This window comes from Saccopteryx leptura, chromosome 3 (genome assembly GCF_036850995.1).
Source record: "Saccopteryx leptura isolate mSacLep1 chromosome 3, mSacLep1_pri_phased_curated, whole genome shotgun sequence".
NCBI classification, from domain to species: Eukaryota; Metazoa; Chordata; class Mammalia; order Chiroptera; family Emballonuridae; genus Saccopteryx; species Saccopteryx leptura.
Window position 1 is genome coordinate 9501021 of NC_089505.1, and position 25899 is coordinate 9526919.

Consider the following 25899-nt stretch of genomic DNA (forward strand, 5'->3'; position numbering starts at 1 on the left):
TGATGTTTCCTGACTCAAGGACTAAGAAAAGCACCCAGCCAGCCCTTCCACAAGGTGTGACGCTGGAAGGATCCAGGCAGGCCCAATGGCCACACTGGTACCCAGGGCCCAGCTGGCTTCCTGCCCACAGGCCTCCCTCCTGCGCTGGCCTGAGGTTCTGTCCATATGGCTCAGAGTTATCCCGTTGTGGCTCCCCAGGGACCGACAGTGCTGGTCCTGGCCTGTGGGAGAGGGGCAAGTCCTTGGGTCCCCCCTTCCAGGTCAGGCCACTAGCCTGGTGGCCTGCAGCCGCTCCTCCCACGTGTGAATTGAGCCTGACCCACCTGACACCGGGCATTTGTGAGGTGGTGCTTACCCACATAAGGCATGTGCCGGAGCTCAGAACAGGCCCGCACGACCAGGAACAGCAGGTACAGAACGTAGGCAGCCGCCACCACCATGAAGAAGACCTTCATTCCCTGCAATAGAGCCACATGGGCACCTGAGTAGGAATGGGGCCTCAAGGTGGCCTCACCTTCCCACGCCACACCGCAAAGGGGAAAGGCAAGCATTTTGAAAAGCGGCGGAGAGCCTGAAGGTGCCCACAAAACAGGATGAGAATGCGCTCCCACCGCGAACTGTCCTTGTCCAGGCTCAGCCTGCACCCTCTCTGCCAGTGCAGGTGGCCGCCCAGTGAGGGCGCCCGCTCATGGGCTGGGAAGAGTCCGAGCTCCTTCCCCTGCAGACAGGAAGCCCAGCCCACGCAGGGCCGGGAGTGCTGTGGGTGACAGGACACGGCAGTGGCTCCTGCTCGCTCCCCCTGGGGGGCACCCGGGTGGGCCCAGCTCCCCGCCCCGCCCCCCCCATGAAGGTCGTGGCACATGTCAGAGACAGACTCCACAACCTGATCCTGAGAATTCCTCAGGCAGGTCTCAACTTTCTGGAGCTCGGTTTTCTGATCTGTAAAATGAGGGGACTAAAGTCACTGCTCTAGATTAGAGGATGGTGGGTCTGTAACTCTGTTGCAGAAAAGACAAGAACACTTTGTCCTGAGGTTAGGGGCTGTGGCACGCCACAGGACCAGCTCCGCATGGCGCGTGGCACACCCTCTGCTGTTCGAGCTCCCAGCCGCCCCATCCGTGCCCTCTTCTCCGAGCCAGCACCCCTCCACGTCACGGGCCTGCCGGCCACAGCCACGGGGCCGGGCAGCTGCTCTGCCTGGGCAGAGCCTGTGACTCTGTCTGGGCTGCCTCTTCCTGCCTGGAAGACCAGAGGGCTTCACCACACCAGCTGTGGTTCTTGAGCGTCCTTCAGCTCCCGGAAGTCTCCTTCCGTGTTTCCTCCGGGGACAGACCAGGCCACGCTGTTCTTCCCAGGGGCTGCGACGACTCCTGAGCCCGAGCGGCTGCTTCCCCACCGCCTGAGGGGGACGGCCGGTGGCCGTGGGGACAGATGCCTTCCCAGGTACTCCTTAGCGGACATTCCACTGTCGCCCCATCGTACAGATGAAAACGAGAGGCCTAAGTGGGGACTGCCCTCCAGGATGGCTCCCAACTCAAGCGTCTGGGAGCCCTGGTGGCCGGGGACCCAGGACAAGCACCTTCGTCCCCGCCCTGTTTCCTCACACGGACAATGAGGGGACCGTGCCAGACAGAAGCCCTGGAAACAGCCGAGGAGTGTGAATCTGTATCATTTTATCTACGTCTAGGGTTACACCCAACCAGTAGCCTCAGAGTATCTGTCACCAAGGCCTGCAGGGCCTGCCTTAGGAACGTGTCACAGCAGTCCTTCCTCTCCCTTCCTTCAGTGTCCCCGTTCCCAACTAGAGAAGCCCCCTCTGGGGCCCTGCCCCTCATGTGACGTGGCCTCTGCCTTCCAAGGTCACGCGATTCCTTCTGCAGCACGGCCCTACGCGCCCGCCTGCCTGGGCCTCCCTGCCAGCCGCAGGCGGACTGACCCGCCCCGGCCGTCCACACGTCCTGGACCAGTGTCTCTTCCCTGGCCCTGAAGGCCTCCCCCTCCTCTCCGGCTCAAGCTGCTCTTCCCTGCCCCCCTTAAAACTTACTGAAGCATTCTAAGGTGAAGAGACAAAGAAAAAGGACAAAACACAAAGATGGCAGTCACTTGGGCCCTCTGTCCACGGGATGCTCTGGCTGGGCACTGCACACTTGGTGGTCCTGGCCTGTTTTCTGTGCCTTTTCTCCCTCACAGGGTCAGACGTTATTTGAGGGCAAAGGTCATGGAATGTTGTCCGTAAGGCATACATACATTCACTGACCTTCACAACTCCTCCAACGTGTAAGTCATCGACTGGAAAGGTGCCGGCAACCCTAGCGGATGCCAGTCAAGAATCAAGGCACCCCTGGCTGGTTGGCTCAGCGGTAGAGCGTCGGCCTGGCGTGCGGGGGACCCGGGTTCGATTCCCGGCCAGGGCACATAGGAGAAGCGCCCATTTGATTCTCCACCCCTCCCTCTCTCCTTCCTCTCTGTCTCTCTCTTCCCCTCCCGCAGCCAAGGCTCCATTGGAGCAAGGATGGCCCAGGCGCTGGGGATGGCTCCTTGGCCTCTGCCCCAGGCGCTGGAGTGGCTCTGGTCGCGGCAGAGCGATGCCCCGGAGGGGCAGAGCATCGCCCCCTGGTGGGCAGAGCTTCGTCCCTGGTGGGCGTGCCCGGTGGATCCCGGTCGGGTGCATGCGGGATTCTGTCTGATTATCTCTCCCCGTTTCCAGCTTCAGAAAAATAAAATAAAATAAAAATAAAATAAAAAAAAAGGACAGGGACTGCAGGAGAGAGATGGTGCAGCACCTCACGGGGCAGCAGCCTGGCCATGCTGTCCACTTGCTAGAAACCTCCTGCTCCTTTACAGAATTAAATGAGCAAAAATGTGTTCTTAATGCTACAATGTTCCCAACGTCTAACACACCTTCTGGCCCTGGTGCTTCAACCATAAGCCAAGATCTGGGAGTAACAATGTATTTTTTAAAAATTTAGTTTTCATACAATTTAAACACGTTGTTCTAAGGTCTCCATGTGAACTTTCTATACTCCTTCCCAAATAGCCAGTTAGCAAATTCTTGTCAACAGCACTGTTTGTTACAAAATTCAGTCATTTTTAAAAACAGCATTGAAAAAACAACCCTCACTGGTCATGAACAGTTCTTACCTGAAAATTTCCCGTGTCGACTCGATACTGGTACATTGGATCGTGTAATTCATTAATTCTAAAAATATATTATTTAAAAAAACACAGATTAAAAACTAGTTTGCTTTTTACCTTATACTTTCACTTGGATTTTTAAAAACTTATTAACATAAACTACTTGCTAACCAATAGTAAAGGACTTGTAAAAAGTAATCCTAAATTTAGAAGACCTAAACTTCATACTGACGACACATACGAAGCTATGAATGTAACTGTCCACAGTCAATATTGGGAAGCGAAGTATTTTCATTATGAAAACCCTTCTAACTGTTACTCTTGCAATTTTCAGTGCTGTTTCCCAAGCACCTGTCAGTGACATATGTGGGCACTAGCAAACAGATGAGGACACAGAAAAAGCAGTAAAAGGAAATATAAATTTCCGTGACTCTTGCTGCTAAGTGAGACCGGGTGGCAGAGAGGACAGTAGGCGGGGAGAGGAGTAGAGAAGGTGTGAGCTCAGTCCTGTCATTACTGTGCCACGAAGTTCATGGGCCAAGTACAGAAATCAGGCCCCTAACAGGGAGCTAGTTCCCGCAGAAAGTCCAGGCTGCTGCGGCGGTACTATTTTACAGGAGCCCAGGGATGTGGAAAAGGTAAGCCCCAGAGGGTGGTGCACGGACGGGAAGTTTATGGACACACGACAAAGGAGCAGCACAAGCGTCTGGTGGCCAGTGGCAGGCCAGGAGCGACTGACTGTCACTGCTACAGATAAACGAAGGCGTCTTCGCCTTCCTGCAGGAGGCCTCCGAGACGACACGGCCTTTCCGTTTTCCACCGCAGGTTAGGAGGATCGTGTGTATCCCCACATGCCATTCTGGCAGAGATGACACCTCAGTTCAAGTCACACTGCCCAGTCATGAAACTCGGTGACAGAGCTTCTCTGATGAGCACACAACACACACAGCCTTCAGATCTGTCCACAGCGCTAAATGCTTTCCAGGACAAGTCTCACACACGATAAAGTACTCACGTCTGCCATATTCCTAGGGTCACAGAAGCCAACCACAACAGTCCAACAACGAGGAATTTAGGCAAATAGAAAGTCAAACACTTCCTTTCTCCCTACGAAGCAAAAAGAGTAAGAAATCGAGGTTAGTAATTCTAGCAAACCACTAGCCCCTAACAGTCCAGCTGGACCACAGACTCTGACATCATTTCCGCATGGCATGCAGTCTTCTCTCAACTACGAGGTGAATGAAGACAGACTCTCCGGGACAAGCTCACCCCAGGCCGACCGGCGGAGACGGGCCGAGAGGGACAGGGTCCCGCTCCCTCGGTGGTGCGGTGCCAAGGGCTAGCACTCACCTGCACCCGGATCCCGTGGTACACACACAGCCAGAAGAGCAGCAGGGCGCACAGGAACACGGACTGGAAGAGGTCGTCCAGCATGCCCAGGGCCCAGCTGTTCACCAGGAAGGAGAGTGGGAAGAACGGATCTGGAAAGCAGAGCCAGAGGGCCTGGTGAAGCCGGTGCACTGAAGGCTGTTTTGTTTTTCAAAACACCTAAAAGCCAGTGAACAGATGGCCCAGTGGTGGTTACAGAATGCCGTCTGCTCCCGCCACCCGCGCCTCTGCGGGCCGGGAACCCTGAGGCTGCAGCTCCGGAGCCCGGGAAGAGGAACAGACGGCACGCTCGTGGCCTTCAGCCAAGTTCCCAGGAGGCTGTGTCTGCGGCCTTCCAAGTTTCTGCCTGCAGAGCAGTCTCTCGTTTGTGAATGCTCGGGGCGTCCTCCGATCCCTGTACAGCACACCCCTCCCACGCTGGGGGGTGCTCTACCTGCTCCTCCAGGGGCCCTGGCACTTCTGGAAGCAGGGCCAGCCCACCTTTCGGGTGCCTCCCAGCTTTCACTCCTACAGGGGACAGCCCACAATAGAAATGGCACCTACCGTTGTAGAGCAGTAGCAGAGGCAAAAGAATGGCCATCCACTTGTGCTCGATGCCCCAGTCCCGCATGGAGAACTTGCGGAGGGAATGCGCAAACAGACACTGCAAAGCAGAGCGGGCAGTCACCACGGGCTCACCTGGCCGGGTGCGGGGTGGCTCTCGCCAGACACGCGGAGAACACCGCATTAACCCCTTGCAGTGCCAACTGAGACGAGATGGTAAACTGCTGCAAAGGGGCCAGGTCAGGGGCCAGGAGGGGACCAGAGCCACACGGAGAACTCCCCAGGGCACAGGCCACACAGTCCCAGCAGGATCCCAGCAGGACAATGCTGCCAGACGGCACAGGACTCCCAGAGGAGAAGCTAGGGAAACAAGTCCTACAGCCAGGATCAGAGGATACGTTTCTTTTTAAAAAACCTCGAAGAAGGTGTGGTGGCTTATGGGAGATGTTTCTTTAAACTGCTTTAAAACATTATATAATTTGGGATTTGGGGGGGGTTGGGGTTAGTTTTTGCTTTATCTTTTCTATAACATGATACAAGCCAATCATTTCTCAGCAATGTGGACTTCCTGAGCAGATGGCCGTTTCCGCTAGTCTACGTGTTAGGCCGTCTCCCTGTGTAAGAGCGCGGGGCCTTCGGTGCCCGTGCTCCAGGCCCGACTGCAGAAGCAGAATCCCAGGCACCAGGAGCGCTTCCAGAGACAGCAAGGACTGCTGGCTGACCAGCCACAGAGGGCGGTTCTCCATCATCCTGTGGTCAGTTCACGAGGGAAGCCCTGGGTCTGGCCCGAGCCCCAGCTCTCTGCGTGTTCCAGTAGCTGTGTCCTGCCCTCCGTGCAGCAGGACCCAGGCCACCATCGCCTGGCACCTCTCTCATTTCCCCCTGAGCTGTGTCCTTCTATTTATGGCTAGTCTGCAAAGCACTAAGCATTCCTCAGGTGGCAACGGGAGTGAACACATCTCCTAAATGGCATGCCCTTTGCGACAGCACAGGCTAGGCAGCAGGTGCGGGCGGAATGCCACCTTTCAGATGGGGGTCAGCCACCCCATGCGTGAGGCACGCTTCCCCTCCTCCAGCTCATAAACCCCATCTCCACGGATGGGGCTGCTGTAGGGGCTGCTGGGCAGCAGGGAGGGGTAAGCACTTCCCCAATCACGATGCGCCTGTGGACACTGAGCGCAGATCCCAAAGCCGCCCGTCTGGGCCTCACTCCCAAAAAGCCCAGACGGAACGGTGCCGTACAATTCTCCAAACGCAAGAGCCCAGGAATGAGCCTCCTCCGTGTGCAAAGGGCGCTCAAACAGGGCGGCCTCCCTGACACTTGGGGTCAGGGCACTGTCACTGCACACTGACGAGTTTACCTGCAAGTCGGTGGTCTGAGATTACTCTCACATGACACAGAAGTCCTTGCTAACGTCACCACGTGGCCATGCGCACTGCGGCATCCGGCAGACACGCGGAATATTCGGTAACACCAGGCCGGCCGCCAGATGGGGTGCCTCAGAGCTCAGAGCACGCTACCCTGCGGGGCGCACTGTGTGGATCAGAGACCGACGCTGCCCTGTCAGGAACCTGGCGTGTCTGTCAGGGGAACGGTACTCACAGTGACAAGGAAGGTGAGCACCACGAACACGAACCGAAACCAAATCTCCAACTGGGAAAATGCAGGGTTGTAAGTCTTCCACTGAAACGGAAAGAGGGGAAACCATTTGAGAAAACCAAAAAAGGCATCTATAAGAAGTACACCACGGCATAGGGAATGGTCAAGAATACCGTAATAACTATGCATGAAGCCAGGTGGGCAGGGGAGGGGAGACCACTTGTAAGTACATTTGTCTAACCCACACGCTGTACACTTGAAACTAACACAAAATAATACTCAGTGTCAACTGTAACTGAAAACTAAAACTAAAATAAAAAGCAAAAAAAAAAGTACAGTATACCAGATTATTAATAATAGTAATCTATAGATACAAGACTGCAGATAATTTAAAATGTTCTCCTTTCTTATAACTTTCTTATATGTCCTAAAATTTTAACACTTGGTACATTTTATTTTTATATTAAAGAACACAGACTTTGAAAATATTAATTACCTAGAGCTGAAAAGTTTTTTTTCTAATCATTTTTCATTTTTCAACTACAGTTGACATACAATATTATATTAGTTGCAGTTGCACACCGCAGTGGTTAGAGATTATATAACTTACTAAGTGCTCATCCTGACGAGTCCAGTACCCACCGGGTACCATACACAGTGTTCCGAACACTATCGCCTGGGCACCCTGTGCTGTACCGCACAGCCCGGCACTGTTCTGCGACCTCCGGTTTGTACCTCTTAATCCCTTCACCTTCCTCACCCAGTCCCCCCCCTCCCATCCGGCAACAGTCAAAATGTTCTCTGTATCTGAATAGTTTCCAATGGCATTATACTAATGATGCATCTGGCAGCTAAATTAGTCTATAATCATAATAAGAGCACTGGGCTTTTAAATCTTATAAGAAAATCTACACTGTCAATCGCTTTATTAGAGATTGCCAGACTTTCTATGAAAAGAAACAGATTTTTAAAAAGATGTAAACTGTGAGTAGGTAGGATGTTCTAAAAAAAGATGAAGTGAAAGGTAAACATATCCACCTGAAAAGTACAGTGGAATCGGTTGTCGGTCCGCATGCTGACTGAGCCGTGTCACCACCCGGAGCCGAGGACAGAGCACCACGTGCTGACAGCGGGCGGAAGGCGGCCCTCCCAGCCCCAGCCACAGGCCAGAGTCACCAGCAGAGCCCAGAACACTGCCCCGCACTGGGCCAGTGAGCCCCATCACTAAGTGCACTGAACTAAAATCATCTGAGCTGTCTTAAAAACCCACTTCAGGACAGAGTGACAGACACTAGATTAAAATTACTTGCCTGAAACATTAAAACACACACACACACACACACACAATTTAAGACACTGGACACGAGGCAATGAAAGATGATCATCCCTGGCTGACGGGGAGGTGCACCCTCTGCTACTCTAGGGTGGGGGAACCCAAGCTGAACCCATGGGCCCCTGAGCCATGAACACACAGCTGCGATCCAGGGAGAAACTCAGCAGCTGTGACTCCCAGGACAGAGCACGGAGAAGACAGCAGCAGAGAGAGTGTGGACACCTGCCAGCGTGGTCCCCACCCGCCTCACCTGGGCGCCAGTCAGCGCACGAGTGTGAACAAACCACCCAAGGCCGGGAAGACCCCAGAGGGCTTGCTGGCGCTCCCACAGGCCCACAGCAGCGCCTGGCCCCCGCAGGGAGGACCACGGCCACAGGGGCGGGGGCCGCGCTCCCAGGCCGTTCCCTCTGTTCCCTCCGTGGGAGAAAGTCAGCATTAGTCTTAGGCTCATGCTGCTCTGGCCCCGCCTCGTGAAGTGGAAAAGCAAGGCCTGAAAAGATCAAACCACGTCTGAGTAACCTGACAACAGCCCTGAGCAAAGCTCACCAATATGTATAAGAATACAAGCGCTAATAGTCAACAGTGTCTGGCACGGAGTCAAAATACCACACATGCAGAAAAGCAAGAGGATACGAACCATAATGAGGAAAAAACAAGTCAATCAAAACTGCCCGAGAAGTCACTGACGGCAGAACTGACGCAGGGACCCCGGGAAGCAGAGGGAAGGCCGGGCACAGGAAGCGGAGACCTGGAAAGGCTGCCCGCCGGGCAGCCCAGCAGACGCACCGAGACCGGGACCGAGAGCACACAGCAGAGGAACGAGCCAGAACGTCGCAGAGCAGCAGCACGCTGAGAGGCCACGCCAGGTCGCCCAACACATGTATAACTGGTGACCCTGACTTTCTGGGGCGGGGGGGGGGGGGGGGGGGGGCAGAAGGATTGAAAAAATATTTGAAAAGAAAAACGGCCAAAATGTTTCTAAATGTGATGAATACTGTAAACTCACAAATCCAAGAAGCTCAATGAACCCTAAGTATAAGAACTAAGAGAAAAAGTACGCCAAGGAATACCATAATCAAATTGTTTAAGAAAGTACAAGGGAAAATCTTAAAAGTGGAAGCAAAGGGGAGGGGAGGGGCATTATTACAAAGAACAAAGAGAAGGATAGCAGGTATCTTGCCAGAAAAATGCAAGTCAAAAGACAACAGTTTCAAAACATTGTGAAAACCACAATGTAGCACCACTATACACCCATCAGAAACGGCCAAAACTAAAAACGGACCATCGGGTGTTGACAAGACTGTGAAGCACCTGGAACGCTCCTGCACTGCCGTTGGCAATGGAACACAATGCAGCCACTCTGGAACAGTCTGTCCGTTTCTTTGACAGCTAAACACACTCCTAACAGGTGACCCAGCCATTCCATTCCTTGTATTCACCCAAGAGAAATGGAAGCACGTGTCCAAAGATTTGTGTACAGATGTTCACAGAAGCTTTGTTTTCAGCATTCCTGAACTGGAAACAGCTGATGGCATAAAGCATTATTGCTGTATCCACACGGTGGAATATCACTCAAAAGACAAAAGGAATAAACTATTCATATGTCCAACATCACCAATCGATCTCAAAATGATTATGTTGAGAGAAAGAATTCAAGCACATTATGACTCTATTTGTGTAAAATTCTAAAAAAAAAAAAAAAGAATCTCTAATAAAAACAGATCAGTGGTGGCCGAGGGATGAGACACTTTTAGGGGATGGAGATGCTTGCTATCTTATTATGGTGATGGTTTCCCAGGCACATACATGTATCAAAATGGATCAAATTTTGTATCTTAAATAAGTGGACTTCACTGTATGTCAATTATACCTCAATAAAGCTACCAAACAAAAACCAACAGTTGTCAGTTGATGTCCACCGGGAAGTGAAGGACGAAGACTCAGGGCACATGATTGTGAAGTCGGAGACTCAGGTTCAAATTCCAGCTCTCCTGTTTCCTAGTTGAGCAACTGACTTACTCTCCCTGAACATCAGTTTTCTCCTCCACAGAATGGGGATACTATTACCTACTCTGTAAATTATTACAACACTTAAATAAGGTGATGCATATAAAAGTTTAGCAGAGTGCTTGGCAAAGAGGAAAAGTTCAAGAAACAATAGCTGCTATTATAAATAGAAAACATAAACAACTATAGTTGTTGCTAAGTGTTTAACTGTGCAATGGTGTCATTTACAAAATGATCATGGGAGTCACTATGAGCATTGATGAGGGTTGGTGTGAACATAATTAGAAAAGGTATAATGCATAACAACTGAAAAAATACATTCTAAGGCATAATCAAGAAGAGAATAAAGAAATGTTGCCATCAGGAAAAAACTCACAAAATGTATTTAAAGTAACAGTGAAGAAGGTATGTATTTTTACCTGCAATGGATTAAAGGACTGTAACTCGTAAGAAAGAAAACAACCATGAGTTCCCCTGACAGAGTGGGAGAGATTGTCTTAAGATTCTCTCAGAGCAGTACAAATCAACTCAATTTAAAAATTAGCACGAGAAAACAACGCTTCATTCAATAAAGGAAACTCAACCTGAAATCCGCGTTTTAGTTCTACAAGGAGTTAGTTGAAGGGAGGGGAGGCAGATGCGGAGTTGGGACGGGGAAGGCAGTGTGGGCCCAGAGCACGCACCAGTGTCTGACGCAGAGCGGGCCCCCTGCGCCTGTCTGGCACCCAGCCCGGGCTTCCCGTCCTCCTGCTGTTCCGTCCCTGTCCCTTCCGACCCAGGGACCCACCTCCTCACACCACTGCCCTCTGGGACGCCGCCTCGTTAGCCGTGGAGATGAACCACCTCTGTGTTCCTCCGAGGCCAGACTATGTGCACAGCTCAGTCTGAACAGGCTCTTCCCTTGAGTGAGCTCAGAGAACAGGCCCTGGCCCTCCACTACAGACAGCAGCCTTCTGGTTGCCCGGGTATGGGACCTTCAGGGCCGGCAGGAGAAAGTTCCACAGAGAGTCTACCAAACAGCTGGCCACGCCTGCGCCAGCCACACAGTCAGGACAGAGGCCACTGTATGGACCTAATTCTATGGAACTAGGGGGCGTGGTTTTTGCAGTTATTTTTAAGCACCAAAATGTATATTTGAAACTAAAAAGTAAAATAAGAAAAAGGAAATAGAGTAAAACCCCAGCAAACACGCAGGCTTTAGACTTTACTTGAACATCTTACGAGCTTACTGATCCCTTCTTGGCTTCTGTGTCAAGATCCTTTGCGTTCCAAAAAGCTGTCTTTGTCCTTTCAGAGACTGGGCTCACCGTGTCATACTGTGAACTGACATTTGGAATGAGCCTTGATTTTATGACCTGGGTCACTTCACCCTCATTAAAATCTCCAGGTTCTGGTCCAGGTGTTCAACATTTGCTGAGCACCTACTCTGACTATACAAGGGCAAATATGACGTTGAATCTTGTGCGGACATGTAACGATTAAACTTAAAAAAAAGTAATCAGTAAAAATGCCTCCAGGAGCTAATGTTTTGGCAGAGAACAGAGATCTTATGACACGCTCAGAGTCCTCCGACAGGGAAGGCTCAGGAGCCCGGGTGAGAAGGGTTGGCGGACGCACACACCCGGGAGACCCGTGCTGCTCCCGGCCGCCTGTGCAGCGGTCAGCAACGCCCGGGAGCCGTTCCCATGCTCAGCTGCAAGGCCTGAACACCAAAGTGAATGATACGACACAGAACCATTTGGGGGGAAAGCCCAGCACGTGCGTTTGTAATCTGTCTCATGAGAACAATGTAGAGTGTGGTCCCAGCAGTCAGTCGGTGCTCATCAAGCCAGTCTTCCCAACCACAGGGAGCCCAGAGTGTCCACTGGACAGGAAGCTGAAGGACTAGGGAACACGGGTGTTTCCGTCTCACCCCGCAGTGGAAGGTCGTGGCTCAGGAAGAGAGCGGAGGAAACAAGCTGTGAACAGCTGCTAGAGTCACTCAAGAACCCACCTGAAGAACACTTAGCCAGAGGGGTAAGTGGCCAGCGTAGCTGTGAGGACACAGGAACTGATGTGATGTGTGCAAAGCAGATTCTCACAAGATTTAGGACAAAATGACAGAAAATAGAGTAGAAGCAACCCGCATGGCCTAAAGTCTACATTCCATTGCATATGCAGAGTGTGGCCAATGAAACAAACTTTTTCTTTTTTAAATCAGTTGTATTTTTTAAATACCTTATTTATTGATTTTACAGAGAGAAGAGAGAGAGAAGGGAGCATGGAATGAGAAGTATTAACTCATACTTGCTTCATGTTAGTTGTTCATTGCTTGTTTGTGGCACATGCCTTGACCAGGCAAGCCCAGGGTTTCAAACCGGCAACCTCGAAATTCCAGGTTGAAGGTTTACCCACTGCGCCACCACAGGCCAGACAAAACAAACTTTTAAAAAAACACAAAAGACAAATAGTATCTCCTAAGTACCTGCAAGACCTGGAGGGTGGTCTTGACTTGCAAGTGGCAATGGAGGTGGGCAGGACGCATTCAGAAAACTAAGAGTCGATAAAACAGGCAGAATGAACCAAATGATCACAGAACTGCGGTTCAAGACAAAAGGAGAGAAATAAAGCTTCTCAAGTTCAGGGGAGGTGACAAGGCCAGACAAACCTCGATGCCTACATGCAGGCTGAGACAGGAAGGGGGTGTCAGCCATCCAGACTGAGCTACAGGGCAGACGCGCTGTGCTGAAAACAAAGCATCGGCCGGCCGCGGTGGGCTTGCCCGGTGAGGATCCCCCCCACAGGGTACAGAGACAACTAGGGTCATTTTCACTCGGAACTTGACCTTCCTCGAGGAGGAAGAACTGGCAAGTGAAACAACTGCTGAGCCCAGAGGAAGGTGACCCTTGGCCCTGGTCTCTTGCGGAAGAGCCCAGGGCACCACGACGCACGGTGGGAACGGACCCTAGACTCTGAGAACTCAGAACTCAAAACTCCAGTTGCCAAAAGTTTCAAAATAACGCCAAGAAAAGGAACAGACACTCTCCTGATGAGCTCTGGTTCTTACAGTGCGGTACGTATTTTGTTAAGTTTTCACTGAAAGATAATACACTTACCAAAACCGGTACATATCTCCTATACGTACAGCTCAGTAAACTGTCACAAACTGAACACACCAGTATCAATATTTCTTTTTTCTTTTTTTTTTTTTCTATTTTTCTAAAGCTGGAAACGGGGATAGTCGGACAGACTCCCGCATGCGCCCGACCTGGATCCACCCGGCACGCCCACCAGGGGCGCTGCTCTGCCCACCAGGGGGCGATGCTCTGCCCCTCCGGGGCGTCGCTCTGTTGCGACCAAAGGCACTCTAGCGCCTGGGGCAGAGGCCAAGGAGCCACCCCAGCGCCCGGGCCATCTTTGCTCCAATGGAGCCTTGGCTGCGAGAGGGGAAAAGAGAGACAGAGAGGGAGGGGTGGAGAAGCAGATCGGCGCTTCTCCTGTGTGCCCTGGCCGGGAATTGAACCCGGGACTTCTGCACGCCAGGCCGACGCTCTACCACTGAGCCAACCGGCCAGGGCCTACCAGTGTCAACATTTCTGATCAGAAAACACAGCCCTTTTGAGTCACTCGCCTGCCAAGAGAAACACAATTCTGATTTAACCGCACAGATTCGTTTTACCTGCCTCTGTCATCTATATGAATGGAATTGTCCACTCTGTACTAGTATTGCTGTTTGGGTTGTTTCATTCGACAGGATGCTTATGGAAGTCACCCGCAATGCTGCATGTCATTGCACTCACTCGTTTGGCTGCTGTGTAGTACTGTTTCAGGGACAAACCAGTCTGTGTGCTCCTAGTGTGCTGAGCAGTGACGGTCTGCAGTGACTGAGGACTGTGCCGCCGAGACGGATGGGTAATGCATGTCTTATGGCCAGTCCGCGCCCGTGCTCCCAGGTGGCCGGTCCGCGCCCGTGCTCCCAGGTGGCCGGTCCGCGCCCGTGCTCCCAGGTGGCCGGTCCGCGCCCGTGCTCCCAGGTGGCTGGTCCGCGCCCGTGCTCCCAGGTGGCCGGTCCGCGCCCGTGCTCTCACGTGGCTAGTCTCACTCGCCCCAGCAAGGCAGGAGATTTGACACCTGCACCCCTGCCAGCTCAGGCCTTGTCTCGTCATTGTCACTCAGCCATTCTGGCATGTGTTTACTAGTGTCACAACATACTTTTAAGATGCATTTTATTGCTTATACGTAGTTTACTTCCAAAAGGAATAAAGGCAGCTTATAATACAAAAACCAGATTCAACAGAAAAAATTTTTAGTTTTTTGAATGGTAAGAATATAAATAAAGAGGGTAAATAACTACACCTGAAACCTATGCCAGAATGATAGTAGTTACTCCAATTCAGCATAAAACTCACTTCTGAAATGTCAGCAGCTGACACCGCACGGGCCGTGTGACGGGCCCACAGCTCCATTCCTTCACTAACGGGGTCCCGACAAACGAGCAAGAGGAGCTCCGTCTGGAGGGTCAGGTCACGGTTCCCACCAGGCGGGACGCGTGCTGTCCTCAAGGAGAACTTCATCAGAGACAGACAGGCATTGCGTGAGGTTCTCTAATTGCTGAACGGGGCTGTACAAGCTGCAGATACAATGTTATCCATGATTCTGAGGTAGCTTTCCAGTAACTGAGCTTTTTAGAGTGAATGGCCAGAGTGTATCCTGGACTTCCCCTTCAAGTTTTGCCTTAGGAGCCTTTTTAAAAAAATAATTCTCTCCTCTGATTGTACAGATAATAAGAGCTCATTATAAAAAGGAAAGAGAAAAAAATAAACATTAAGCCCACCACCCAGAGACATCCTTCTGGGCAGTTTATTACAATATTTACAGGAATTATTCCTAACAGCCAAAAAGGGAAACAGCCCAGATGCCACTAACTGATGGCGGGACACACAAAACATACGAGACACACCCGGCGTGAAATGTTTTTCGGCCAACAGAGCAATGCGGTACGGACACCCACAACACCACAGGTGAACTCTGACAATGTTACACTTAGTGAAAAGAGTCGTTCACAGAAGACCACACACTGACGACACTCACCAGAGATGTCCTGAGCAAGCAAGCCCACAGGGACAGACAGAGGAGCAGGGACTGCGGGGGCCGGGGGAGGAGTGGGAACGACCACTGACAGACACGCAGCGGGGTGGGAAGACACTCCGCTCAGCATCAGGCAGCAGGGAAGGCGCGCGGCTCAGTGAGTGCACCGGAAACCACTGAAGGGTCCACTTTAAAGGGAACGATCTCAGGTTCTGTGAGTTCAATAATGAAGCATTATTTTAAAGAAGGAACCCATCAGAGCAGTCACAGCTTTACGAGGTAACCATTGTACAGATAAGGAAGTGGTGGCTTACCAATGTCCAACTATAAAGGGCGGTGCCAGGGTGTGACCCCAGCTCGCCTGTCCAATCTGAAATCTGTATTCCCAGTCACTGTGCTGGTTATACTGAGTCCCAGTGAGTGGAAGAAATAAGGAGGTTGCCTTCAGGGGACACGAGAAGGAAGGTCTAATAGAACTGCCACGTCAGAGCAATGCCGTGGCTCCCAGGGGTTCTGGCAGGGCCCACTCATGGGGCTGGAGAAGGGAGCCCTGCCTTCCTAGGAAGGTTCACCTGGTGACCTCTTAACCACCCTTCACCTGGAAGCACAATGCTCTACTCTCTCGTTCTAAATCTCAGAACACTACAAAGATTTTCCAATTTCATGTTGTTTCTTTAAGCTACTCTTGGTTCCAAATCCTTAAAATACAATGGTTTTCACAGGTTAAAAAGATGCTCAGCCTGGCCAGGCGGTGGCGCAATGGATAGAGTATTGGACTGGGATGCGTAGGACCCAGGTTCGAAACTTCAAGGTTGCTGGCTTGAGCGTAGGCTCATCTGGTTTGAGCAAGGCTCACCAGCTTGAGCCCAAGGTTGCTGTCTTGAGCAAGGGGTCACTCGGTCTGTTGTAGCCCCCCAGTCAGGGCGTGTATGAGAAAGCAATCAATGAATAACTAAGGTGCCGCAACAAAGAATTGATGCTTATCATCTCTCTCCCTATCTGTCTCTCTGTCTCTGCCCCCCCCCCAAAAAAGATAAAATAAAGATGCTCAATCTCAAAACATCAACAAAGATATATGTAACAAAAACGGAAACAGAACACATTAATTTTAAAAAGCCCAGTCAGAAATGAGTACAGTAACTGAACTAAGGACTACATTACAGAGAATCAACAGTAGAGCAGATAAAGCAGAGGATCAAATCAGCAACTTAGAACATAAGGAAGCAGAAAACACCCAATCAGAACAGCAAAATTAATCCAAAAAAGTGACAGTATAAGAAGCCTCTGGGACAACTTTAGGCATACCAACATTCACATGGGGGGGGGGGGGGGAGGGTTACCGGAAGGAAGAAGAGAGAGCAAGAAACTGAGAACCTAATTGAATAAATGACAGAAAACTTCCCTAACCTGGTGAAGGAAAGAGACACAAGCCCAGGAAGCACAGAGTCCCAGACAAGGCAAACCCAAGAGGTCCCACCAAGAGACATCATAATTAAAATGCCAAAGGTTGAAGGAGAAGAGAGAATCTTCAAAGCAGCAAGAGAAACACAGTTACCTACAAGGCAGCTCCCATAAGACTGTGAGCTGACTTCTTAACAGAAACTTTGCAGGCCAGAAGGGACTGGCATGAAATATTCAAGTTGGTGAAAAGCAAGGAGTATAACTAAGACAATTCGACCCAGCAAAGCTATCATTTAGAATCGAAGGACAGGTAAGGGGCTTCATAGACAAGAAAAAGCTAAAGGAGTTCATTACTACCAAACCAGTATTACAAGAAATGTAAAAAGTCTTAAGAACTAGAAAGAGCCTGACCAGGTGGTGGTGCAGCGGATAGAGCGTTGGACTGGGATGCAGAGGACCCAGGTTTGAAACCCTGAGGTTACTGGCTTGAGCGTGGACTCATCAAACCTGAGCATGGGTTCATCCGGCTTGAGCGCGGGGTCTCCAGCGTGAGTTTGGGATCATGGTTGCTGGCTTGAACCCAAAGATCGCTGGCTTTGAGCAAGGGGTCACTCACTCTGCTGTAGCCCCCTGGTCAAGGCACATATGAGAAAGCAATCAATGAACAACCAAGGTGACGCAATGATGACTTGATGCTTCTCATCTCCCTTCCTGTATGTCTGTCCCTATTTGTCCCTTTCTCTGTCTCTATAGCAAAAAAAAAAGAACTAGAAGATAAAAAAGATAAAAATTATGAATAATAATTGGCAATAACTATATCTATCAATAATTACTTTAAATATAAATGGACAAAATGCTTCAATCAAAAGATATATGATGGTTAAATGGATAACAAAAAAAGAGCCTTACATATGCTGCCTACAAGAAACTCACTTCAGACTGAAAGACACACAGACTGGAAGAAAAGGGATGGAAAAAGATATTTCATGAAAATGTAAAAAGAAAAAAAAAGGAAAAAAAAAAAGCTTGGGTAGTAATACTTATGTCAAATAAAATAGTCTTTAGAACAAAGGCTATATAATGAGACAAAAAGGACCCAACGATTCTGTTTCTGGGTATGTACCTGGAGAAACCCACAACACTACATAGAAAAGACGTAGACATCCGTATGTGCATAGCAGCACTGTTTCCAATGGCCAACATAGGGAAGCATCCTACGTGTCGATCAACAGATGAGTGAATAAAGAAGACGTGGTGCAGATACAGTGAAATAGGACTCAGCTATAAAAAAGAATGAAATTTTGTCATCTGCAACAACACAGATGGACTTAGAGGATACTGTGCTGAGTGAAATAAATCACAGACAAATGCCAGATGATTTCACTCAGGTGTGGAATCTAAAACCCAAAAGAAGCAAACAAGCAGAACAGAAGCACATTCAGATAAAGAGAATTTAACGGCTGCCCGAGGGGAGTGGGGTGCGGCGAGGGGTGAAAGGGTGAGGAGATTAAGAATCACGAATTGGTAATGACTAAGTAGTCACAAGGAAGTAAAGTACAGTGCAGGGAATATGGTCAATAACAGTAATAACTATGTACAGTGCCAGATGTGTAAGAGTTACCAGGGTAAGCACTGTATAAGTAATATAAATGTCTAATCACTGGGTTGTATGCCTAAAACTACTATAATATTGTACATCAGATGTAACTGAAAAACAAAAATATTATTTAAAAAAAGAAACTGTAGTTTTCCTATAACTTTTTAAAACTGTCCACGTTTCCCACTATCCAAAGTAACCTGACTTCGATGCTGTTATTTCCCTCACTCAGCAGAACGGGAGCTAAACAAATAAGCCATGAAAACAAGGTCAGCTGCGATACTCACTGTGAAGATCACCTCCTTGATGGGCAGCTTTAGGTGTTCGAATCCTACAATCACTGCATACTGAGTGTAATTCAAGTAGCCAAGGTGAGCCACGATCATTTCTGCACACTTCTGCAAATGCACAAGGAAGAACTGTGTCTTTAAAGCGAGCAAGACTCACTCTCCCACCAAGTGACCCACGAAGTGACACATTTCAGCAACAGATGATGTGAACACATCATCTCTAAGAAGCTTGTCAGAAGCCCAGAAAACTTCAGATGCCAGCCAAGAATAATTCTTAGAAAGAAAAGACCCAAATGGGTATTTTTGGAAACAAACAAAAATGATTTACAGTCTTTAGCCTCTACTTTGGATGATTCAAAATAATGCGCACCTGCATGAAAAAGTGAACAGTTAAGACAAACCCGACATTTCCACAAACACACCTGCACAGGGGGATGTAAGCTGAGACACCACCGAGCAGACCCTCCCCCCACTCCCCCACCCCTGGCCCACTTCTGCAATCGCTGTAACGACAAAGGGAGCAGACTGGGTTTTTCTCTCTCTCTCCTATTGGCCTGTCACCCCGACAGGGAGTCACCTGCAGTCTTTGTCAGGAGGTCAGGACCCATCCAAGGCAGAGACTGTGAGAAGAGCTAGTGTGACTATGCTGGTGAGGGTGCCCAGTTCCCCCAGAGCCCCTTTCTTTGTCCTTTAGAATTAAGAACTGTGTCTCCTCCTTTCAGAGTGGCAGGGGGACCCAGATGTGTACTCGTGGCCAGGTGATGAGGGATTCTGCCCACAGCCCTCTGCCCAGTCACGCTGGCCCCGGCCTGGCCAGCAAGCTGCCCCAGAACTTCTCTCAGTATCTGACACAAGGCGCCATGTATGCCCCAAACAGGCACTCTGTGGCTTTCTGGTGGCATTTGCTAGAGGGGTGGCTCTAAACAGGCAGGATCACCCTTCATGTTAATCAAAGGCTTCCCAAGCCAGGGAAGTCCAAGCCAAGGTAGGAAAACAGATCTGGGTGATACATAAGAAACCCTACAGAGATAGGATGACAATCAGCAGGGGGGAGCTGACCTAAGAGACCATCGGGGGGGGGGGCTGACCTAAGAGACCATGGGGGGGGGCTGACCTATGAGACCATCGGGGGGGCTGACCTAAGAGACCATCGGGGGAGGAGGAGCTGACCTAAGAGACCATCGGGGGGGAGCTGACCTGAGAGACCATCGGGGGGGGGAAGCTGACCTGAGAGACCTGGGGGGGAGCTGACCTGAGAGACCTGGGGGGGAGCTGACCTGAGAGACCTGGGGGGGTGCTGACCTAAGAGACCATCGGGGGGGGAGCTGACCTGAGAGACCTGGTGGGGAGCCCACCTGAGAGACCTGGGAGGGGAGTCGACCTGAGAGACCTGGGGGGGAGCCCATCTGAGAGACCTGGGGGGGGAGCCGACCTGAGAGATCTGGGGGGGCCCACCTGAGAGACCTGGGGGGGGAGCTGACCTGAGAGACCTGGGGGGGCCCACCTGAGAGACCTGGGGGGAAGCCTACCTGAGAGACCTGGGGGGGAGCTGACCTGAGAGACCTGGGGGGGCCCACCTGAGAGACCTGGGGGGAGCCCATCTGAGAGACCTGGGGGGAAGCCTACCTGAGAGACCTGGGGGGGGCCCACCTGAGAGACCTGGGGAGGGCCCACCTGAGAGACCTGGGGGGGGAGCCCACCTGAGAGACCTGGGGGTGGAGCTGACCTGAGAGACCTGGGAGGGGAGCGGACCTGAGAGACCTGGGGGGAGCCCATCTGAGAGACCTGGGGGGGGGAGCCGACCTGAGAGACCTGGGGGGAGCCCACCTGAGAGACCTGGGGGGGGGCCCACCTGAGAGACCTGGGGGGGAGCTGACCTGAGAGACCTGGGAGGGGAGTGGACCTGAGAGACCTGGGAGGGGAGCGGACCTGAGAGACCACTGGCGGGGGATGCTGACCTGAGAGATAGGAAAGGCAGAGAAAGGCACCTGTGTGTGCTGTGAAGACAACATGATGGTACCAGTCACACTTCTCAAAACCCTCAGGCGACCGGGTGACGTGGGACTCATGAAGCCCACACAGCGGGCCTGGGAGGCACAGGAGCTCTCGATGCCCTGGCCCTGCTCGCCCACAGTGGATGCCCAGCCAGGTGCTGTTCATATTGTGTCTGAGCTGTAAGTTCTCGCCCACCCAGTCCACGTCCCTTTGTGTACTGGCCGCCTGTTCTCAGGGCGTGAGTGTGGGGCCCTGGTCTCAGAGAAACCAAACCCACCTTTCGTCTGCAACAGTCGGGCCCAGGATGGTGGGGGAGGCAGTGAGGACTCCGCAGGATGAAGGTTTGCATTAGTGAACATATATATTTGTGCTGCGTAGACAGCGATTCTGACGGTGAAGAACCGTCTGGATTTAGAGGGGATGTTTCAGCTAACAAGAGTCCTATCTCAGGCTGTATGTCTCTCCATGTTTACGGCCCTCCAGTGAAACCACCTGAGGATCTGGGGGCCCCGAGTTCAAGCCGTGGTGAGTGCGCTGATTACAAGCCCCTCTGAAACTCGTCGTGAGAGCACTGCAACCTTCTCACCTGCGGGGTGCAGACCACCTGTTACCTTAGGTCGACCGTGTTTTTCTTTACATCAAAAAAGGTAATATGAAAAAATGTGGCCAATGTCTCTGTGACATAAAAATTCCATCTTTTTTTAAGTCAGGGCAATGTTCCTGGCAGGGTTAGGGGAGACCTGAGCAGAGAGAAACCACGGAAAGAGAAGTCCCCCACACTGACACAGTGTAAACTGTTGCAGGCCACCAACAGCGAGGGGACCACGGGGAGGCACGGAGGACCACCGTCAGGTGCACAGCATGGCAGGTGCTTCCAAGCAGCAGCAGGGGAGACAAGTGGCCTCTGGGCAGCCTGGTTCTAGTCAAAGCCCAGGCTTCGGGGGGCAGGGCGGCCGAGTCACCCCACGGGGCCCGAGACTTTCCCATTTAAAACAGGAAGTCCTGGGCAACCCTTTGGTTTCAGATAAACCAGCAAGATCAGTCACACCAGACTCAGGACAAAGTCACTGACCGCCTGTTCATCACCCGCTCAGTCCAAGAAGCAGCAAGCCCAGGTACTGAGGCCAGACTCCAGGCGGCTGCTTGGGCAGTGGTCCTTTCGGACTCCACACCCGCAGTCCTTCCTGCTGATTCAGCAGCCCTGATGCACACCTACTGTGCGCAGGCACGGTGGGGATCGGGGGATGCCTCCTGCAGGCGCCGACACTGCCCGCTCTCAGGCGACATGCGACCTGAGCCCTGTGCACAGACAGGCAGAGGTGCAGTCCCGCTTTGCTGAGCTGCAGTTCAGCACCGCCCCGTCACAGTGGTAAGTGGAGGCAGGCGTGAGCAGTGCTTCCCCAGGCAGCACCCACCTGTGCACCTGCCGGCCCAGCGCGGCAGAGCCGCTGCTCAGGTCTGGGAAGGGACACGGCCATGATTCGGCCAGGAGAGGGTAGCACTGCTCCTCCTCAATGACCCAGCCCCTTCAGGCAGTGGTTCCGTCCCACCTCAGGGTGTCCTAGAGCCGTCAGCAGAGAGAGACCACAGCCCGGCCCACCACTGAGCAGCAGTCCTCCCTACCCGCACCCTGCTGGCCAGGACGAGCAGGCCGCGTCTCCGTGCTGTCAACGAGGTGCGTGCGTGCGTGCGTGCGTGCGTGCTGCGGCCACCATCTGCAGAACAAAGGAGCATGGCCGGAAACCCTGGCCCCGCCCTCACCATCTGGGTCGCTCGAGGCCAGTGTTCTGACTCCCTGAGTCTTGGGTCCTTCCTATAGGAAAGGGGCTCTAATAACAGGCCCTGCCCTGCAGCCCGCTGGGAGGGATGAAGGCAGTGCCGTCCGGGGAGCACCTGGCACGAGGCCCAGCAGGGGAAGCGCCGTCCTGACCCTGGGCTGAAACGCAAACTCTGCCCGGTGCTCCCCACCGCCCCCACCACCATGCAGTACTGACGGCTACCGCAGGGACCTGGCCTGCTTCTCCCAGTTCTGACAACAGCAGGTGCTGACGAAATCGAGGGTGAGGGCTCCTTTCCTGCTCTGGGCAGCAGGTCTCCCGGCCCACCGCCACACGCTGCCCGTGAAGTACACGCTCAACAGCAGGCCACTCTTCCCACAGGCCTGTGTCTCAGCCCAGATGGGCCAGGGCGTTCATCCCATGGCGGAAAACGCAGAGCCCGCGATCAAACTGACCACGGGACGGTGGCAGGCCTTCGTATGCGACAGCAGCCTGTCGACAGTCATCCACGGACACCGCAGGGGATAAGTTACACAAACAGTGAAAGCAGATATCCATGTACTCGGGGGGGTGTTTGTGTGTCTGTTGTCTGTGCATGTAGTAGGTGTGCGTGTGTCTGTGTACATGTTTATGTGTGTGCTTGTGCATGTGTGTCTATCACGTGTGTACGTTACTAAGGGTGTCAGTGGTTAGATGAGTTTTCCATACCAACAGTGGCATGAATTCTTTTACTTAAGAAAGCAAGTCTGTGATCAAGCAGCATGGTAAGTAATCACGAACCACGCGAGCACACTCACCCCTGCGCATGTGAGGGTCCTGGTCCGATTGTGAACTTTGTTGTGAATGAACATGATGGTTCCATCTTTACCTACACCATCAACTTTTACAGTCATGGGAAAGCTTGTCTGAATAGACGTCTCTACAAAAGAAAGAAATTCAGTGTCAGGGACCCCATCCAACGGGAAAAGGGGCCTGCCTGGCTCTGCGACAACCCAGGAGGGTCGTGAGCGCCTCGGCACCTTCGAGAACCCCCCACGTGCCGCGAAGGGAACCCTTTCTGTCTGCAGTCCTTCCCCAGGGCCTGTGTCAACGCCCACACTTCAGGTCCATCAGTTCCATTCACAAAAGGACAGATATTTCATAGCTAATGAATTCTTTTTCATTTTCCACATATATATTTTTTTTTTGTATTTTTCTGAAGCTGGAAACAGGAGAGACAGTCAGACAGACTCCCGCATGCGCCCGACCGGGATCCACCCGGCACGCCCACCAGGGGGCGATGCTCTGCCCACCAGGGGGCGATGCTCTGCCCCTCCGGGGCGTCGCTCTGTTGCGACCAGAGCCACTCTAGCGCCTGGGGCAGAGGCCAAGGAGCCATCCCCAGTGCCCGGGCCATCTTTGCTCCAATGGAGCCTCGGCTGCGGAAGAGAGAGACAGAGAGGAAGGAGAGGGGGAGGGGTGGAGAAGCAAACGGGTGCTTCTCCTGTGTGCCCTGGCCAGGAATCGAACACGGGACTTCTGCACGCCAGGCTGACGCTCTACCGCTGAGCCAACCGGCCAGGGCTTCCACATACATTTTTAATATAATTTTATACCAACATAAAAACAGATTTTTTTTCTGATTAGACAATACCTTTTTCTGATTACATGCTCATTGTTTTAAAAAATCAGAACAAAACCTGCACAGATGGCATTAAACACTACACTCCCACCACCGAGAGACAACCAGTTACCACGAATGTGGCCAGCCTCCCAGACCACTTTCTAGGCATACAGACTGCCCACAAAAACTAGGGCTATTTTATCACTTCATTTCTGAAATATCCCCTCATTTTTGTGAGCAGTGTGAATACATGGCAATATCAAATCTATCTTCTTAAAATGTTACCAAAAAGAGGATTGTTTTTTTCTAATGTGCATTTTTTTCACTTAATTTACTGTGGCTAAGGGTTCTTTTCAAATTCTTTCCCAACCAGAGCACCTCCTGTGAATGAACGCAGAAACCGGCGTGGGTGACGCCGCTTGGTCTCCCGGCGTGCATAGCTAGTGCCCATCCGGGCGGGCAGAGCTCACCCAGCAGAAGCCGCGGCTGCTCTGGGCAGGCTCTCAGTCCCGGCACCACTGCTACTGGAGGCCAGGCGAGTCTTTGCTGTGGGGCTCTGTCCTGTGCACTGCGGGGTATCTAGCAGCCTCCCTGGCCTCCACCCACTAGCCACCTCCTTCTTTTCCCAGTTGTGACAATCAAAATGTCACAGTGTCTCCAGACACTTCCAAGTGTCCCGGGGAACAGAGCCTTGGCCTTGGGACACCAGGACTTAGTTTTCTCCCAGAACCCCCGACAAAGGCTGCAGCAGCAGCACCTGCCCTGTGCGGCCGCTGAGCTGAACGATCTAAGCTGACCGGCACTCCCTGGAGGTGGGGGACTCCCTGGAGGTGGGGGACTCCCCGGGGGAGGACCGGAACTCCCTGGAGGTGGGGGACTCCCTGGGGGAGGACCAGCACTCCCTGGAGGTGGAGGACTCCCTGGAGGTGGGGGACTCCCCGGGGGAGGACCGGCACTCCCTGGAGGTGGGGGACTCCCCAGGGGAGGACTGGCACTCCCTGGAGGTGGGGGACTCCCTGGAGGTGGAGGACTCCCTGGGGGAGGACCAGCACTCCCTGGAGGTGGGGGACTCCCTGGAGGTGGAGGACTCCCTGGAGGTGGGGGACTCCCCGGAGGTGGGGGACTCCCCGGGGGAGGACCGGCACTCCCTGGAGGTGGAGGACTCCCTGGAGGTGGGGGACTCCCCGGGGGAGGACCGGCACTCCCTGGAGGTGGGGGACTCCCTGGAGGTGGGGGACTCCCTGGAGGTGGGGGACTCCCTGGGGGAGGCCCAGCACTCCCTGGAGGTGGGGGACTCCCTGGAGGTGGAGGACTCCCTGGGGGAGGCCCAGCACTCCCTGGAGGTGGGGGACTCCCTGGAGGTGGAGGACTCCCTGGGGGAGGCCCAGCACTCCCTGGAGGTGGGGGACTCCCTGGAGGTGGAGGACTCCCCGGGGGAGGCCCAGCACTCCCTGGAGGTGGGGGACTCCCTGGAGGTGGGGGACTCCCTGGGGGAGGACCGGCACTCCCTGGAGGTGGGGGACTCCCTGGAGGTGGGGGACTCCCCAGGGGAGGACCGGCACTCCCTGGAGGTGGGGGACTCCCCGGGGGAGGACCGGCACTCCCTGGAGGTGGAGGACTCCCTGGGGGAGGCCCAGCACTCCCTGGAGGTGGGGGACTCCCTGGAGGTGGAGGACTCCCTGGGGGAGGCCCAGCACTCCCTGGAGGTGGGGGACTCCCTGGAGGTGGGGGACTCCCTGGGGGAGGACCGGCACTCCCTGGAGGTGGGGGACTCCCTGGAGGTGGGGGACTCCCTGGAGGTGGGGGACTCCCTGGGGGAGGACCAGCACTCCCTGGAGGTGGGGGACTCCCTGGAGGTGGGGGACTCCCCAGGGGAGGACCGGCACTCCCTGGAGGTGGAGGACTCCCTGGAGGTGGAGGACTCCCTGGGGGAGGCCCAGCACTCCCTGGAGGTGGGGGACTCCCTGGAGGTGGGGGACTCCCTGGGGGAGGACCGGCACTCCCTGGAGGTGGGGGACTCCCTGGAGGTGGGGGACTCCCTGGAGGTGGAGGACTCCCTGGAGGTGGGGGACTCCCTGGAGGTGGGGGACTCCCTAGGGGAGGACCGGCACTCCCTGGAGGTGGGGGACTCCCTGGAGGTGGGGGACTCCCTGGAGGTGGA

The 25899-nt window shown here is 53.0% G+C and overlaps 1 protein-coding gene across 3 annotated transcripts in view; it reads right to left on the minus strand.

Annotated features, from left to right (window-relative positions):
- The window catches only part of LOC136398687 (transmembrane protein 181), a 62030-nt gene that overhangs the window by 6170 nt on the left and 29961 nt on the right, over positions 1 to 25899 (minus strand). For all 3 annotated transcript variants that reach the window (XM_066372922.1, XM_066372920.1, XM_066372921.1), the window contains 8 exons: positions 22933 to 23054; positions 18360 to 18470; positions 6671 to 6751; positions 5068 to 5167; positions 4486 to 4616; positions 4151 to 4242; positions 3142 to 3199; positions 356 to 458 (listed from right to left, as the gene is read on the minus strand). In XM_066372922.1, the coding sequence (XP_066229019.1) occupies positions 356 to 458; positions 3142 to 3199; positions 4151 to 4242; positions 4486 to 4616; positions 5068 to 5167; positions 6671 to 6751; positions 18360 to 18470; positions 22933 to 23054 (798 nt within the window). The remainder of the gene's footprint in view (positions 1 to 355; positions 459 to 3141; positions 3200 to 4150; positions 4243 to 4485; positions 4617 to 5067; positions 5168 to 6670; positions 6752 to 18359; positions 18471 to 22932; positions 23055 to 25899) is intronic.